Source organism: Thermobia domestica, chromosome 16 (assembly GCF_964235325.1).
Source record: "Thermobia domestica chromosome 16, izTheDome1.hap1.1, whole genome shotgun sequence".
Classification (NCBI taxonomy): Eukaryota; Metazoa; Arthropoda; class Insecta; order Zygentoma; family Lepismatidae; genus Thermobia; species Thermobia domestica.
In genome coordinates this window covers 125,571,163-125,590,093 of record NC_137469.1, presented here as the reverse complement: position 1 = coordinate 125,590,093, position 18,931 = coordinate 125,571,163, and the positions used below count along the sequence as shown (strand labels likewise).

At 35.9% G+C, this 18,931-nt stretch overlaps 1 protein-coding gene across 2 annotated transcripts in view; it reads right to left on the bottom strand.

The window, feature by feature from the left end:
* Nucleotides 1–18,931, bottom strand: part of LOC145673395 (uncharacterized) — a 476,309-nt gene that overhangs the window by 119,556 nt on the left and 337,822 nt on the right. For both annotated transcript variants that reach the window (XM_081743054.1, XM_081743055.1), the window contains exon 14: nucleotides 4,623–4,733. In XM_081743054.1, the coding sequence (XP_081599180.1) occupies nucleotides 4,623–4,733 (111 nt within the window). The remainder of the gene's footprint in view (nucleotides 1–4,622; nucleotides 4,734–18,931) is intronic.

Here is an 18,931-nt window from a genome sequence, read left to right as displayed (position 1 = left end):
GTGTATTATTGAGCTAATCACAAAATCCGTGTTTTTACAATAATACGAACCACGCTTGCAACAGTGCTGCTGTCAAGTGTTACTCACAGATGGGTTTGACCTCTAGCTAGGACACTAATGCACTTTAATAAAAAAAGAAGAAAGTTGACTTTTAAAGGATAAATCTGATAACGTACATAGACCTTGCAACCCTGAAATTGACAAATGACTACAAATCACATGAAATGTTCAAAGTAAGTGTTCAATATGTGCACCATTTTCTTGGATACATAAGTTTATACGTTTTGTGATATTTTCTGATACCTTTCTGTTGGTTACTGCACAGATATTCCCAATTTTCTGTATAATGTTTATTTTCAGATCCTCCAAGGTCCTGGGTTTATTTTGGTTACTTCCCCTTTTAAGTAGCCCCACAGGAAATAGTCAGCAGACGTCACATCTGGAGAGCAACTGGATCATAAATCTTTGGAAATCAGACGATCGTCAAAACATTCGCGCAGCATACGAAGTGAATCGTTGGATGTGTGGCAAATTGCTCTCCATCTTGTTGCAGCCAAGCATCACGTTCATCTTCTTCCAGGAGATCAACGAATTACATTTGAGATCCCCGTACACAATAGTACTGTTGTCTCAAAGAATAACGGTCCGACAATACGACGCCTCGATATGGCGCACCTCACCCCGATTTTTGGGGAGTCCAAGAGTTGTTCATACAACTGGTGTGGGTTTTCTGTGGCCCACAATCTCGAATTATGGCTCTTTTCATAGCCGTCTAATTGCAACCACGTTTCGTTGGTTAAAAAAAAAAAAAAAAAAAAAAAAGATATTATGAACATCGACACCACTTCTTCTGATTAATGATTGGAACCAATGACAGTAACGCAACCGCGATGCAAAATCCACCTCTTTCAATTCATGCACAACATGAACTCTATATGTATAAAATTTCAATTTCCGTACAGCCCTGTGAGCAGTTGACTTGTGTAAATCACATTCTGAGGCGAGCTTTGTAACTGACTTCTTTTGTGGTGCTAACTCTTTGTTCAACACGTTGAATAACGTCAGCCACCAAAACAGAGGGGCGTCCTGAACGTAACCTGTCTGCTACTGATCCAGTTTCGCCAAACCTTTTGAACTAGGGAAAAAAATGGTTGACTTCTGTGGCAAAGGAGACTTTGGGAACTTTAATTAAATGCTTCTCTTACCCAGAATATTACACTGTTCGGAAGTATTGTCCCTCAATATACACTCCTTCCTGCGTAGAGAATTTTACTTTAAAAAACAAAGCACTTGAGCACAAGTGGACATCATCATCTATCGAACAACGAACAGCTAACTGGATAACAACTATTCTAGACACATAAATAAATGAAAATTTAATTATTACATTTCAGGGTTGCAAGGCGTATGTACTTTATCAGATTTTTCCTTAAAAAATCTACTTTCTCCTTTTTCATTAAAAGTGCCTTAGTGTCCTAGCTCGAGGTCAAACCCATCTGTCAGTGAAACTTGAGAGAAGCACTGTTGCCAGCGTGGTTCATATTGTTGTAAAAAACACGGATTTTGTGAATAGCTCATTAATAAACTTGTGCAGTGTTTGTAAGACTTTATCAACGTACTTTTTCTGTCAAATTCAATATATGGGCAACCAGATTGTTCGGTAGTATTGAGAAATGTTGAAAACATTTACGGGTATGGCATCTGTGATTCAGTATAGTCGATTTGCAAAAATGTTTTTTTTCCGTCTCTGGCAACATTTTTAATGTCTATTATTAAATCATGCATGACAAGAAACATGTTTGTGTCTGAAAATTTTCTTAATATACAGAGCTTTCTGTTGCAAAGAGCGTTCCTTCTCATTCCATTTAGTTTTTTTTTAGTTATACGGTCTTAAACATCGTGTTCGGTGACCTTTGGGACACCCTGTATAATAGCATGCAATAGATAAAAAAATGAAGAAACGTTTACTTTTTTTAAAAAAAAATAACTACTAATTACTTTTCTTCAAAAAAAAAAGAAAAGAAAGGCCTGTAGTTTATTTGTACGTAATACATTGAAACATTTTGATTTAAATTCTGGTGTTAACCTTTACTAATACTCAAAATTCGTCGTTTGCGTCATTTTGTATTTATACGACAAGAATCCTTTAGAGATAGTAGTAACAGGCAGTTTAATTCCTTAACAATCTTGTACGTGAAGAATTTATGACGAACCAAAATTAAACTTGTATTCATTTTTTCCGATGGATACTTATTGTTGGTTGTTTCCAAACAATGCCTCAATCTTCATTAAAGGCAAGAATTTTTAAGGCATTCAATGTAGACAGATTAAAAAAAGATAGAAGATATCACACAAACAATATAGAGTTAGTCAAAGGTTCATATACACAAGCCTTCCAACACGGAATAAAACTGCGTTCGATAATAATGCAAGAAGCTGCAGGCCCGTAGCCAGCTCAAAAATTTAGGGGGAGATCGGTAGAAGTTAGGGGGGGCCCGACCCAATCATATTATACTTAATCACCATATTATAGTTCATTTGCAAGCCTACCGCGAAATTTTAAGGGGGCCAGCCAAAGTTTAGGGGGCCCGGGCCCCCTTGCCCCCAGTGGATACGGGCCTGAGAAGCTGGCGAAATTATTGTTAGTATTTCGGTTATCAAAAACTTCGTTTCAAAATGTGTCGAATTGCGACAATGTTGGTATTCTTTTAAGTTTATTTCCTCGCTCTGATTTCATAATACGAGGCGTATCCGGAAAGTAAGTATCGTTTTGGAAAAAAATATAGTAAACATTTTTTTAAAAAAAAATATTTTATTGTCACAAGAAAGAGCATATCCTACACTACTTTTCCACATAGTTTCCACCGTTGTTGAGGCACTTGTCGTAGCGGTGGATCAACTTGTCTAGTCCTTCCTCATAGAACGATGCCGCCAGTGAGTTTGGCACTATATGCCACCAGTGATGAGAACCATTGCTGCACAGCGAGTTTTACTTCGTCGGGAAATCGCTTGAAAGCGTTGTCATAGTGAAACGTCTGTTCTCACCGATTTTTTTTTATCGATTTTCCTCACCAAGTCATCGTTGACAACAGAAGACCGACCACTCCTGGGCTCATCGTGAACATTAGTTCGACCCTCATTAAACATCCTTATAGATTTTCTAACCATTCCAGCAGTCATTGCGTTTTCACCATAAACATCTTTAATTTGACTATGAATTTTCCCCCGGTTCCACATTTATTGCGTTTAAAAATCGAATTACCGAACGAATCTCACAGTCTACGGGATCGTCAATTGTCTTAGATATCTTAAACTTGCACTGTAAACAGACAATACTACGCAGAGCAACCAAAATGGCGTCAGTTCAGAGCAGACGAACAAGAACGACTAGCGCGCATGCGCTGAACGCCGATCGCAGCGCAGCAGCGGTGGAAATGCGAAACGGTGCTTACTTTCCGGATACACCTCGCACTACACGTCACCATTACAGGAAAAAGGCTTATGTTTATATATTTTAAGAATTTTCACAAGATACAGGGTGTTTCCCAACAAGAGCGGCAACGTTTAGCAAATGGTTCCTGACAGCAAGACAAGAGAAAACATATAGGCCAACCTGCGTGCAGAAATGCTTCCTTTCGGAGCTATAGGTTGCCGAAAACATGGAAAAATAAACTTTAAAGGTCCATATCTTCTCAAATTTTGGGACCTACCGTTGTCAGTTCCAGACTTCACTTAAGAACTTGTATGTGGTCTATTAAAATATCCATGTTTCAGAATCCTGCGGTACTTCCGCAATAATTTTTATAGAGGTAGTTTGTAAGTACTTCAAATTATATGCCCGCAGCAAACTTCCTCTATAAAGATTGTTGTTTGAGTAGCTTAGGATTCCGAAACATGTATTTTTGGATAGTGCACATATTAGTTCGTAAGGTAAGTCTTGACTTGACTACGGTAGGTCCCATAGATTTAGAGCTACGGACCTATAAAATTCATTTTTTCTTGTTTTCGGCAGCCTATAACTCCGAAAGAAAGCATTTATGCATTCTGGTTGGTCTATAGTTTTTTTTTAAATGTTGGTATCATGAATCATCTCCCAAGCGTTCTCAGTGTTGTTCTGAAACACCCTATATACATCATGCCGTATTTTTTGTTGTCGTTTTAACTTGTTTCCATTTTTTGTTATACACAGCTCTGCTCCAACTATGATTCGCATATCGTTTGAAATACAAGAGCTTATTATAGATAATGACATTGACGAACACACTTGCTTCTCTTTTATCTTATTTATAAAAAAGGGTAACATTATGATGCAATTGATCGAATGCTAGAAGTTCAAGTAATATAATTTGAAGAAAAAAGCAAGCCATCTTCCATTTGTAGGTCTTTAAATAAAAGAAATTCTGAAAGAATCAGTTTCCTAAAGAAACTATTACTATCATGAAGACTTTGAAAGATTTTGAGAAAGACAGATTACATTTATTTGTTCATTGATAATCAATTGTTAATAAGAGAAGCATAAATAACTAGTGAATACATTATTACAAGATCCGTTTGAGTTTAAAGCTATATTAATCATATCAACAAGTTAACATTTTTTATATATTAATGATGAAATACATTACCTTTTTCACAACGTATGCCACTGAATCCTGCTGGACATACACAACCTCTTCTTTTAACACTATAAATTCCACCATTTAGACAATTAAGATTTACATAACTTGGTCCAAGACCTAAAATGAAATATGTAATGTAAAGGTTACATTATCGTAAGGATTATTCAACTATACTTAGCGATATATTTCATCTTGTTAAAATGATGTATGGAATTATATCACAGTAGTATTTTTATAAGTAAGAAAGGAACAGTTATCATATCCATAAGCCCATGGATGTTCTTGTTCAACACTCCTCTCTGAATACTAACCTGGTATTACCTGACCAGGATATTAGTGCGGTTTTTCGTGGAGGGCGCTAGTGTTGTGTTTACATCAGTTTCTTGGTAAGCGCGTAGGGACAGGGGAACGGAGAGCGTCACTCTGCAGTGTATCCAACGATTTTCAAAAGTTGCAGTTTACATGTTATAAGTAGCCTAATCTGTTTCGCTTAATAAAGAACTTCATAAATTATATAGTTGTTATTGAATGCAGTAATGGTTATTCCTGCAGTAATGCAGATATATTGTAGATAATGGCATATGCATGGAAATTAACAATTTAAGAACAAGATAGCACACAAGTGAATTTCTACCGTGTATTAAGCAGATTATATATATATAAAAAATGATGACTTTTATTTGATTTCATTATAAAACAGTAGAAACCTGTAAAACTCAGTAATAAGATGTTAATGACTAAAAGATTAGTTATGGGTTGGTAGCTTAGATTCTTGCGCAATATCTTGTAACTGTAAGTTTAAATCAAGTTAAAGGCTCGCGATGCTTGTATTTGTTTTAATGTAGGTCTACCGATTGACAACTAAATTATTTTCTTGAGTTGTAGCCAAGAAAGAATTCCGATACGTTTCCACTCGAGAACTGGTCTATTGGCTAGCGCATGTGTCTTTTCTGTACGTGGTTCTGTGAGAGCCCAACAATTAATTTTACAATCTTTCACTTTCATTAATCATCTGTCTCCTCTAGCATGAAGATAATAATCATGGGACGTTAAACTAAAGAAATTTCATTTTATTTTTTCGATGAATGTGAACCCTTTGGGGGAAAAGGAAGTGAAAAATAAATTTTTCTTAATTTTTTAAAGGGCTACGGGGTTGGATAGCTTGTCTTTCGGGATTGCCTTGTAAAACCTAATTACAATGCATCTTTCTTTTAGGATTATTATCGTAATCCAGCCTTTTCGTAAATGTGAAATAAAAGTATCGACAAAACATCAGCGTATGGGTAATGTAAGCATAAATATCATTGGTTCAATACACAATAAATTCACAACTTTTATTTATGAGTATAGAAATTCCCTTTGAACTCCCTCTGAATTGCTTTCAGACCCTAGGTCTCTTGTGACAAAGAATTAGTTCTACTATCTGTTTTCATACACAATATAATTTTGAAACTTGGGAGCCTAGTGTTGTCTTTGTGTCTGTAATACATAATGATTTGTCGATTGACTTCAGAAGACTGAGTTTAGCCGGTGAGCATAAGTTGCATATAGTTCAAACATATCAGATGTACGGTCTTGTATAACAAATCCTGTGTGCACATATGAAATTCAAAGACAAAGGCAATCAATCGTCTTTAAACAGCTGTGTTTTTATTTCAAGTGTATACTAAAATGTGATACGTATAGTTCCAAGAGGGGATCCTTAAAAAAGAAAAAAAAAGAAAAGAACTGAACTTATGTACCTAACATTGACACTCATCTTCTTCTTCATGATATGATGTAAGAAGCGGCCGCATGATTTCCGGCCAATTGTTTCATCGCCAGTATCTTTGAACAATGAGATGGCAGTGAAAGACAAACTTCGTTCTTCTAACTTAATATTTTGAAAAACTTACGCAAGTGGTTTTGTTACTTAAATACATATCTATTCAATCTAACCAATTTCAAAAGTACGATTAACTTTATAATAACATAATGAATGTAAGAGTTACCATGAAAATGTATTTTGTATTTCTTTTTTAATATGAAATTCATTTTTTTTCTGAATTTCACTGGAGCTATAAGAAATCAATTGTCAGGCTCCCCACTTTAAATTTTAATCGCTCCCCTACCGCCCCCAATGTAACATTGGGTTTATTTCTTTTAAAGTTTGAAAATATGGTAGAAATACTGGATTTTTAAATTACCAAACCATGCTAAATAATGACAGGTTAGATATCAGAGAAAGTTATCTTTATCTACCATCTTAATTAGGGGCGGATCCAAATCTCCTTCGAAGGCGGTTAGATTATCAGTTTCTCTGTCACCAGTCTTTTGCAGCACATCCGAAAATGATCTCAATGCAAATTTGTTACTGAAGGTACTGTCAATCGATCGATCACATGGTCCAAATTGGTAGCAATTTGGAAGACGCCTTATCTCAAAACTACACAATAAAACTTGCTTTAAATAATGAAAGCGCAGTTGCCAAAGTATAACTTTGATTCACAAAGATGAACTTCGAGGTTTTGTTAACAGATGAAGTAGGAAATCCTTACACTCTAATGCTACGAAGTTCTCAGTGTTCCTTTGTACAACACTGAGGTTAATTTATTCGCAAGTTATTGCCAAATTAATATGGAGGGTGTATGTACTTTTTTTGCAGTCCCTTAAAATGTTCTGAAAATAACTTACATAACTTTTGAAATTGTGTTTGTCTTAACGTGAACATATGCGTGAAGTGGTTTATTATGAACAGGGCAAAAACAACTGTGATAGATTAATTACAAGTAATCCGGTTAGAAACACTGTTGTTTGTATTTTAGTTCCAAAACCGGCCGCCCGCACTCGTTCGCTGGTCACGATATACCAACCCGATAAAATCATACAATGCTCGAGGTTTTACTGTCAAATAAATCGAAACTCGTACACAGAATATAAAATAAATTGTCCAATTCACGCCACCAGTAAAGTTTGTGTAAATTAGTGTACTCGCTCACCATAATTTAACTTATACTAGCATATTTTCTTTCAGTACAGAAATGTTTTGTATTTTATGTAAGGTTACTGGAGGCATGAACGTTGAGGCTAATGGTAAAGATTAATGCCCGAAGCATTAATCTCATTAAATATCTGTTAAAATAAAAATGAAGATAAACATAGCACGTATCAACATTTAAAAATAACGTTAACTAAATGAGATAATGGTACAAAGGAAAACAATCTGGAACATTATACAAAAGGGGCTTTGAGATTACTAGCTTCAGATGATACCTTGGCACCTGCAAATGAGGAAACCTATAAACTCCTGCAAGGAAAACATCCGTCACCATCTAGAGTTCAAATAATGCCGGATCCTCCAAGTGAATTAGACCCGTGTTTAAAAGTTAATGAGGATGATGTATTAAAGGCCATCCATAGTTTTCCCTGCGGTTCGGCTTCAGGGATAGACGGACTGTCGCCTCAACATTTAAAAGACCTAATGTCCAAATCAGCAGGTGATTCAGCGCTCATGTTACTAAATTCAATAACTAGAATGTCAAATCTAATTTTAAATGGAAAGGCAAATCCGGATATATGTAAATATTTCTACGGAGCAAATTTATGTGCCTTACGAAAGAAAGATGGTGGAATCAGGCCAATAGCAGTAGGTTGTGTTTTTAGAAGATTGGCTTCAAAGATTGCTGTTTCATTGGTCTACAATCATTGTACTAAATATTTACAACCTCGTCAATTGGGATTTGCCACAAAAAAGGGAAATGAGGCCATTATCCACGCTACCAGAACATTCATAAAAGCAAATAAAGATTCGAACAAGGTAGTCCTCAAAATAGATTACAAAAATGCTTTCAACTCAGTCGAAAGAGACTCCATGTTAAAGGAAGTGAAGCTAATTCTACCTCAACTATATCCATATTTATGGCAGAGCTATTCTAGCCCATCATTGTTATTTTATGGAAATAGAACTATTTCATCACAACTAGGATGCCAACAAGGTGACCCTGCTGGACCGATGATTTTTAGCTTAGCAATCCACCCGATAGTGCGCTTACTTTCTTCTGAAATAAATCTATTTTATTTAGACGATGGCACATTAGGGGGCTCACCAGATACGGTTATACAAGATCTAAAGTTCTTATTGACAGAATCTAAGAAGATAGGTCTGCAAGTTAATCCTTCTAAGTGCGAACTGTTCTTCACGTCGGGTAAATCAGATCCAATTATAGAAGCCCAGTTTCAGAATTTGTTGCCTGGAATTCGGACAACACAAGCTCACGAGCTATCCTTATTAGGAACACCACTACTTGAAGATAGCTATGAAAGTTATTTTGAAGACCATTTGAACAGTTTAAAAATGATGACACATAGATTAAAAGGACTGCCATCACATATAGCCTTCTTTCTCCTAAAAAATTGTCTAGGTGTTCCCAAATTAACTTACTTTTTGCGAACCACTCCGACATGGCTTCTCCCATCAAAAATTCTTCAGTTGGATAACTCCCTGAAAACATCTTTACAAACAATAATAAATCAAGTTTTAAATGAAAGTCAATGGGCTCAGGCAAGTTTACCAATACGTTTCGGTGGTTTAAATATTCGAAGAGCATCCGATTTGAGCCTTCCTGCGTTTCTGTCTTCTTGCTGTGGGGTGTTGTCACTAGTCTCCAACATTTTGAAAATTTCAGTTGACGAAGTGAAAATCCCTCATCTGTCAGAAGCATTGGAATTATGGAAAGGCATCTATAACAATACCATTCCGGAGGCCAAGGAATCACAAAGAAAATGGGATGAAATCCTACTAAACGAGATAGCTGGGAAGGAGGTAATTTTACAAAATAGTTTTGACGTTGCTCGCCTAAAAGCACTTCAGAAAAAAGAGTCTGGCGCCTGGTTACAAGCTACACCTTCCAAAAACATCGGAACTTTTTTAGACGATAATATTTTCAAAATATGTGTAGCATTACGCTTGGGACTAAATGTTTGCCACCCATTCACATGTGCGTGTCAAGATCGAGTGGACGAGAAAGGTTTACATGCTTTGAGCTGCATTAGAAGTGGTGGTAGAATTACACGACACACGGAATTAAACCAAATAATCAAACGAGCACTCGCCAGCATCGATGTTCCTAGCATCATTGAGCCACAAGGATTGTATCGAAATGATGGTAAAAGACCGGACGGAGTAACTTTAATCCCTTGGAAAATGGGCCAGAGTCTTGTATGGGATGTAACATGTGTTGATACTTTCGCTCCTTCATACATAACACTAACATGTGAGGAAGCAGGAAATGCAGCAGAAGCAGCGGTTAAACGTAAACATACAAAGTACTCCAGATTGAAAGAAGACCATCTTTTTGTTGCCTTTGCTACAGAAACGATGGGAGTTTTTAGCAAAGAAGCCAGTGAATTTTTGAATGAGTTAGGATCAACTTTAATTAAGAAGTCAGGCGACCCAAGAAGCAAACACTATTTAATACAACGAATAAGCCTAGCAATACAGAGAGGAAATGCAGTCAGCATTTTAAAATCTTTCCCATCAGAACAAGAGCTGGATGAAATTTTTTACTTAAAATAAGTAGTATAAACATGGTGATGGACAGCGATTTGCTTTCTAAGTTTATTTAGTAAATCCGTTCTATTTCCCTTTATATTTCTTCGCTGGGATGATATTCTTATTTCAATTTTTTTATCACTAATTCCGAAAAGATTTGCCTAAGATATTGAACTTAGACGGACTTCTTTCTTTTTTAAAAAATTATAGTGCTAAACTGTGGTCTCCAGTTCCTGTTCTGTGTTCTGGTAACATTGAATGTGTTTGTCGTTGTCGAAAATGGAGTGCTAGGTGTAGAAGTGTGTGATGAGATAGATTTTTTTTACGTTTAAAAATTAAAAAAAAAAAAAATTGAAATGATAGGCACAGATACAAATACAGGTATAAAATTATTTGCATACTGATATACAGAATCTCAATTCATAATCCAATACTATAAAATATGATTCTTTTATGCTTTGTAGTAAATAATCCAATAAAAATAATTAACATGCTAGAATAACAATATAAGGAAAAATTGATTAAATATAAAAAAGTTTATATGTACATTTTACTTAACCTAACAATAAAAAACTACATTCAAATTGATCTGGAACATTAAAAGAAATATTGTTGTAAAGCTGAGAGTATTAAGAAACAAAAGAAATGATATAAGAAGAAAAGTGCTTATTAGTGTATTAGCATGTAAAAAGCAAGAATATGGTCACTCAAAACAGTATTATTTTGCAAAATCTGACTAAAAAGACGAAGTATCGTAAACGTTCTGTGACGTTTAAGTATTTCCTACATTCTATGAGACATCTATATATTAATAGCGGTGTCTGTGAACGAAAAACTTCAGATCCAAATTGGAAGTGACTATGTTTGTGATTCTTAATCTCTTGAACTACCAGACGGATCTCGATGTAATTTTTGACGTAGATTCCTGGGAGTGCTTTTAGCTATTCACTTTGACAGTAGAACTTAGGGGAGGGAGAGGGGGAATTATAAAAAAATAAACTTAATAACTCTTGAAGCAAATGACCAATCTTGTTCAAATTTTCAACATAGATGACATTCGTACCTGGGATGGATTTTACCATTTCACTTTGACGGAACAACGTAGAGAATGGGGAGAAGGAGGAGAATACAAAAATCAATAAATATAAAAATAAAAGTGACCACGTTTCTGAGTTAATAACTCTTGAACCACCCGATCGATCCCAATCAAATTTTCAACATAGATGAAGTTCGAACCTGGAAAGTTTTTCATAATTATTTCATTTTGATTGTAGAATTTAGGACGGGATGGAGAGGAGGGTAAATATATGAAAATGAATAAAACTTAATAACTCTTCAACTACCCTACCGATCTCGATCAAACTTTCAACATATATAAGGTTCGGACCTGGGGTGTTTTAATCATTTTAGTTTGTTGGCACAATGTAGGGGAGGGGAATTGGGCATATATGTAAAGAAATAAAAATAAAAGTGACTGTCTTTGTGACTTCATCACGCTTATACCACCGAACCGATCTTAATCAATATCAATATAGATGAGGTTCGGACCTGGGGTGGTTTCTATCATATCCCTTTGACGGTAGAACTTACGGTTATTAGGGGGAAGGGGAGAGATATATAAAAGTAAATAAAACTTAATAACTCTTAAACCACCTGACCGATCTCGATCAAATTTTCAACATATATGACGTTCGAGTCTGGAAAGTTTTTTTTTTTTTTTTTAAAAAATAATTTCACTTTGACGGTAGAACCTAGAGTAGGCGGAGGGGAAGGGGAGATTAATATACAAAAATAAATAGAACCTAAGTCTTGAAGCTACTAATCGATCTCGATCAAATTTTCAACACACATGACATTAGGGCTTGGGATAATATTTATCATACCGTGCCTCGCTACATGGGGAGACAGGGGTATATAAAAATCACCGAAAATGACCAATATCAAAGAGCGTTTTAGTAATAGTAAAAACGGAACACGTTACTATTTTTCCTCAATTTAACCTAGCGAAATAGGGGTGCATCCTAGACTCAAGGACGTTTTAAATTCCAGTAATTAACATGAAATTCTGAATTAAATATATTAACGTGTTATTAAAACTACTTTGCTAGCCATAAATATTTTAATTATGTGTGTTCTGCGCTTACGCAGCACGTGTGGGATTACTTGTTCCAATTAAACTGTAATCAACCAATCAATTCATTTCTTGTTTGACCATAAAATAAAACATTATGGATTTGCATTATGTTTGCTAAATTAAAGAATTAGGAGATTAACAATACCTGCAAAATATTTCTTATACGCATATTGGAGAAATTAGGAAAGCATATTTAGAAGAAAATTGTGTGTTTACGAATGCTGAAAAACACTTATCACTAAAATGTCCGGTGGAGTCATTATGACTCCTTCTCAGTAATTTTTTTATTTCAATTTTCTTTCTATGCGAGTGACGATACAAAACTTTCAGAACTTTTAATAATTTTCATTTCCATATATGATTAAAAAATTCAAACACATAACTAAATATTTAGTTGCGATTTTGCTACATTTACCTTAAATACCCAATGGAGTCAGTTTGACTCCTTTCATAATTATCATAAGAGTATGTGTTGAAATAGACACTGTTGAATGAAAGTTGTCATAGGAGTGTCCCGGGCCGCAGTGCCTTAATAGCAGACCACTCATCTATGATTCATGATGTATCCGGTTCGATCCCAGAACATTAATGAAATAGGCTTTGTGACAGATAGACATCGTGAGCATTTGTTTTCTCAAGATTCATCCGTTTTCTCCTACTTATCACCATCTCCTTATCATCGTGCATAATCGTCGGACGTTTATCTAAAAAAAAATAAGCTTACGTGGCATTGCAAAACACATATCATATCTGTCAGTCCTGCTGTGAGTGTGCTATACTTGTTCATCAACTGTAGAACTTGATGAACATATACTGGAACATATTTGAAATTCCACAATGACTGAAGCCAACAGGCGAATGCATAACAGCATTTTCAGCTTTACTTTAAAAGAGATCGAAATATTCATTTGAATTATACATGCACGTAATGTATTCGGTAAATATGATACTCCATTACATAACTTGTGGACTGGTCGTTGGGATGTACCTTTGGGTAAAATAGCAATACCCTGAAATTAGTTATGTAAAATTCGTAGGTAGGCCTCTAGACTACCTGCTTGTGAATCGGTTTCCGTATGTGGGAAAAGATAAACCGTGAGACAGTGAAAGATCATTACACTCTATATTGATGAAGCTGATGAACCTGTAATTTCAAAGGGCCATGTGACTACTGACAATTTTGTTCCACTAATCCTGTAAAGGCACTTAGAAAAAAAATGTGCTAACCTTGTGAGAACAGTAAATAAGAAATAAGAGGTCAGAGATCAGACTTTTCTGGAAGTAATCAAACTCCACTGCAGTTTGTATTCCACTGCAGTTTAGAAACATGCTCAAATGTGTTTGTCTTACGCACAATACCTGCACATGTTGACATTTCATACAACGTACAGGGAACTCCAGACACATTGAAACATAACAGCGACACATTCGGCCTGGATATTATCAACCAGATGACAAGGAAATATTCAGTGCCAACAGGTCCTATAGTGTGTCGTGTTCATTCATTTCAGCACGAGGATCTAGCAGCCAAAGAGTTCGGTTGTCTATAATGAAATAACTGGAAAAATACTAGACGCCTGGAATTCATCAAGTTACTAACAACATAACTGATACAATTGAATATAGTGTCTCGAGTAGTTGTGCAACACAATGCAGATGAAAAGAAAAAAAAACAGGAGCTAGGGTGGCAAGGTGGGTTACCGCAAAATTTGAGACTACATTTGAAATGTCGCTTATACTTGCCCCTTGGAAACCACAACATGGGCGCCCTTGATCGCAGTGTAGGATTTTGCAATGTGTAAGAAGTCAGTGCGCTTGAAGCGTGCACTCAAACATTTAACCTGAGTGTGGGATGTGTAGTTTTGCACACGACAGGAGATTTTGAGCTATCATGTCTCGGAAAGGAGTGGTGAAGTTGAGTCCTTTTGTCACAAAACTTCCAACTCCTCTCGTCTCGTAAGCAACACTACTAATTTCTGATCAGAAAAAGATACAGAAATATTTTATAGATAATATTTTCAATGTATTTATACAGTTATGAATCTTGATTATACAATCTATTGTTCTTTGCCAAGTTTAATTAAATATTGTTTGGTCCAGTGAGTTACATTTTGTACCCGCATGTTAGGAAATTATTTAGTACGTGAGATCAGAGAGGCACTATTATTATTATTATTATTATTATTATTATTATTATTATTATTATTATTATTATTATTATTATTATTATTATTATTATTATAATTATTATTGTTGTTATTATTATTATTAGTAGTAGTATATGAAATGCTCTGCGTAATTTCATTAATTCATAACTCAATTGCATTTCAACGCTTAATAATAACAAGTAGAGTTGTTTCTGGGTTCACATTTGCTTATATTATTGTAAAAACAGTAATAATTTTGTAGACCGTATTTTTTTTATAAAGAATAAAATCAAAATTTAAAATTATAAAAGGCCCCGAACTTTATTGGTTTAGTGGTGGAGTGTTCACCTCTGGAGCATGGGGTTATTGGTTTGATCCCTTTGTGGTGGGCAAACACCGTGTGTGTGAGTTCTTCCTTCTTATCTTCTTTATTCATTTCATTCATTTCTCGGAGTCTAAACGACCCCTTTGGACATTTTATGTAAGTCATTTTCTCGGTCATCGAAGTGTTAATTATAGTTGTGAAAAGGTGACGAAACAAAATATTTAGCTAAGCATAGACCATAGCTAAACATAGATCATAAACACGTATTATCAATTATCATTCCCCATAACCTATATGCTTGCTTCAAAGTGACTTTTTGTTTCACATTCGAAGGGTATAACGTTATAACAAAATGCCAAAGGTGGTTCGAAGACATAACAGAGTTCCTTAATTTGGCATTTGGAGATTAGGCATGTCCCAGGACCCAGTCACAGCCAAGTAGCCGGTTCAGGAGAACCTCAGGGCCCAGTTGCAGCCAACAAGTGAATATATTGTAACAATTAAAGCTCAGACGCAACTAAGAGAGAAGTAGGAAATCACATCGCTAGACGCTGCCAAGAGATTGTGGTAAAGATCTCTCAGGGCCCAGACGCAGCCAACGGACAGGTTCAGAATAACTTCAGGACCCAGTTGCAGCCAAGAAGCGGATATATTGTATCTCCCAAGACCCAAACGCAGCTAAGAGAGTGCCTAAATTCTAAGGTCTAACGCAGCCAATAGAAAAGTATATGTTTCTCTCAGGATCCAGATTCAGACAAGAAAAAGGATAGGTAACTCTTAGGGTTCAGACACAACCAGCATAGTAGTAGGAAGTGATAAAGCTAGACGCTGCCAAGAGATTGTGGTAAGGAAGGATCTCTCAGGGCCCAGACCCAACCAAGAGAAGGTGAGTTAATTCTCAGGCCCAGTGCAGTCAAGAGAAGGTAAGGTGACTGGTCCCAAAACATAGTGATGGTCTCGAACTTCGAATTTTGAACTTCTTGGTATTTGTGGTGTTTAAGATTGCGATCGCTGCGGCATTTTAAACACTAGTTTTTTATGTGTCCTCGTAGATCATCGGGCTGCTGATTGCGTTCATCCTTTTTCGGATCACATGTTCTTTGAGGACATCCGTTGTCTTCTGGGTATTATTATTGTTGTTGAACACTTGGATACTCGTCATATGGATAGGATATTATAATATTGAGTTTCGATCACCTTTCTTCCTTTATATTGAGAATTTTATTAACACAGTTATAGTTTTCCGCGAAAAGAGATATTGAGTGATGTTTTTCACCGCTTATGCGCGGTTCCTCATACTTTTAATAGCAATTTACAGTTCTTTCAGTAATTTGAGGATGTTGAGTGGTATAATAGAAAGATAAGGTTGCCCTTATTTTATACTTACTTATTGTCTTTTTATATATGAAACTTGTTAATGTCAATCAGGATTGAAAAATTATTCCCGTATAAATTTCAAGATGATACAGTAGACCTATAGTAAAGGCCACTCCATAAGCAGTTAGAAAAGTATTTTTACATGAAAATATCCGTACCTTACACGAAACTTCCTTATCGTCATACATTATGTATATACATAACCACATGGTGCTACCTAAAAGACTAATTTAGTCTGAAGAGAAGGACGTATGAAGCATGATATTTGGATGAACAACATTAAAACAGTAAGTACGTAACTGAAAATCAATATCTTCTTTTTAAAAGTTCATGAATCTAAAAGTATTATTATTCTTTTAAAAGAGTGATTAATAATATTTATAGTGTAATTGTGAGAAACGGTGACAACTTTTGGTTTCTGATCCCTAATATTCACCACCTGTAAGTACAAATTTAGGGAACCTGCACATACTGACTAAGGTAAGAAGTTATATTTTTTGTAAATGTTTTAACACAGAAATGCATAGGCGTTTATTACTAATACCAATTACAAAACTCTTGGTGAAACTCAAATATCGTGACACAACTGGGAATTGCCATTTTACGTATCTCTGGAATTATTGCTCAATTAGTTGTATCAACTGATCCAAACCCTGCTATTGTACAGAAAACACCTCATTTTTACCCTTTATGGAGAAGACGCACGTTGCGAAATGTTTATTTAAGAAATGCTACATAATAACGCCAAAGTGAGGCTGTTCTCCAGCATGTTACTCTAGGAACTGAAAGTTTTCGTAAATACGGTAGTATTTCAACATCTGAACGTATGAGTAATTGGAAATGAATAGTTTTATGACACGACAATTCCAAATATCACACGTAAAACAGATACTAGGAACGTTAACTTCCCTGTCAGAAATTCATGTGGGTTGGTATCACTCTAATTAATAAAATTGTGCCTGTTTAGGCGACCGTTTATCTTGAAGAAGGCTTCATCTATCCATGAAGTTTGTTTCCAGAAGTCTCTATCAGCTTCGTTACGAACGAGAAACCATTAACTTAACCCAACACACTGGTTCAGATTTCATTCGTACAACGATTGCAGAAGTTTTCAGTTGTAGGGTTTTATCTTAAAATTCTTTAACATATTCCCTAAATAGGTACATGTCATTTTCAGATCAAATAAACGTCTTGCGGTTAACTTCTTCTGGCTAGATACACAAATCTCTGCAATAACTTTAATGTTCCATTCTAGTGATGGGCAATTTGGTTCCTTTCCCGGAATCAATTCCTTTGAGTTCGTTCCGAAGAATTATTCGTTCCTCCGGACCGAATCCTTTCGTTCCGCAAAGTTAAATGATTCCGTGTTTATTTCGATTTCATTCCCCCAAACAAGGATTCGTTCCTCTCTGGATCGAATCCTTTGGTTCCGATGAGTCAGAATAATTCTGAGTTCTCATATGGCTCTCAAATTCGATTCCTTCTTTCACTCAAAGTTGTCAAACCACTCTTATCGCCTGAGAAGTTGCTGCAGTGTGGTGGTGTGGGAACTTGGAATGAGTAGAAGCAAAAGGAGGGACTGCAGTGTTTTGAAACATGTTCAGAAGGTTCCATTTTTTCTTGATAAAACAGAGATAATATTGCACATAGGACAGGAAAGAGTTTTGCTAAGAGTGCACGTTGAAACTGTTAGAGTAACAGGTGATCTTATCTTTCTTCTCATTTTTTTTACATGACTGTTGAACGCAAAAAAGTAAATGTTCTGTAACTTTCATTCTTATTATTTATTTAAATACGTAATACCAGCAACAACAAACGAAGTCTCGGGCTTCCTTGTGTAGGAGTCAGTCGTTCTTTCAGAAAAAAATGTTCCAGCGGGGGCACTCCTGTTACTATTCTATTTATTATAGACGTATTATTTGGTCTCCTTCGGAGGGCCACTCTCAGTGTTCGTTGTGGCAGTGCCCCCAGGCCCGTATCCAGGGGGTCTAGGGGGCCGCCCCCTAAATGTTTGCTGCTCCCCTAAAATTTTCACGGTAGGCTTACAAATGAACTATAATATGGTTGGATCGGGACCACCTAACTTCAGGCGGGCCCCCCTACATTTTTAAGCTGCCTATCGGCCTGAGTGCCCCCCAAAAAACATGTCTGGAAGAAACACTAGTAGGAGTGTCATTTGGAGAGGGCAGGGGGCAATTGTCTATCCTGATTTTGAAAATTACATATTTTTTAATGAATTGTATAATAATAATAATAATAATAATAATAATAATAATAATAATAATAATAATAATAATAATAATAATAATAATAATAATAATAATAATAATAATAATATACTTCACGCGGAATTCTGGTTCTCGCGGGAGACGAGTTGTATTTCCAGTGGCAACTCGTGTGGTTCGGGGGGTGGTGTGGTGGCTTAGTGGTAAAGCGTTCACGTACGGTGCTTGGGGTCCCTGGTTCGAACCCAGCTCGCACCGTGTGGACTTTGTGGTGGACAAACCCTGTGCCTGTTTTTTCGGGGTTCTCCCGTTTCCTCCCACTTTCTTCATTCCACCATTTCATTCATTACTCATCATCACCATCTCCTTTAGCCTAACCGGCATAACAGTGGGATGTAAAACTCAAAGATTTCATTTATTTTTTTTATATATTATCTTGGTGTTGAAGCAAAACGTAATCAAACAACCAATTGCGAATTTTATATTAGTATAGGGTTATCTGCACATTACATCAGAGTATATTGAATAAGAGCTTGTGTGTTACAGCAAATAGTTTCATTATCCGTCTTGCAACAAA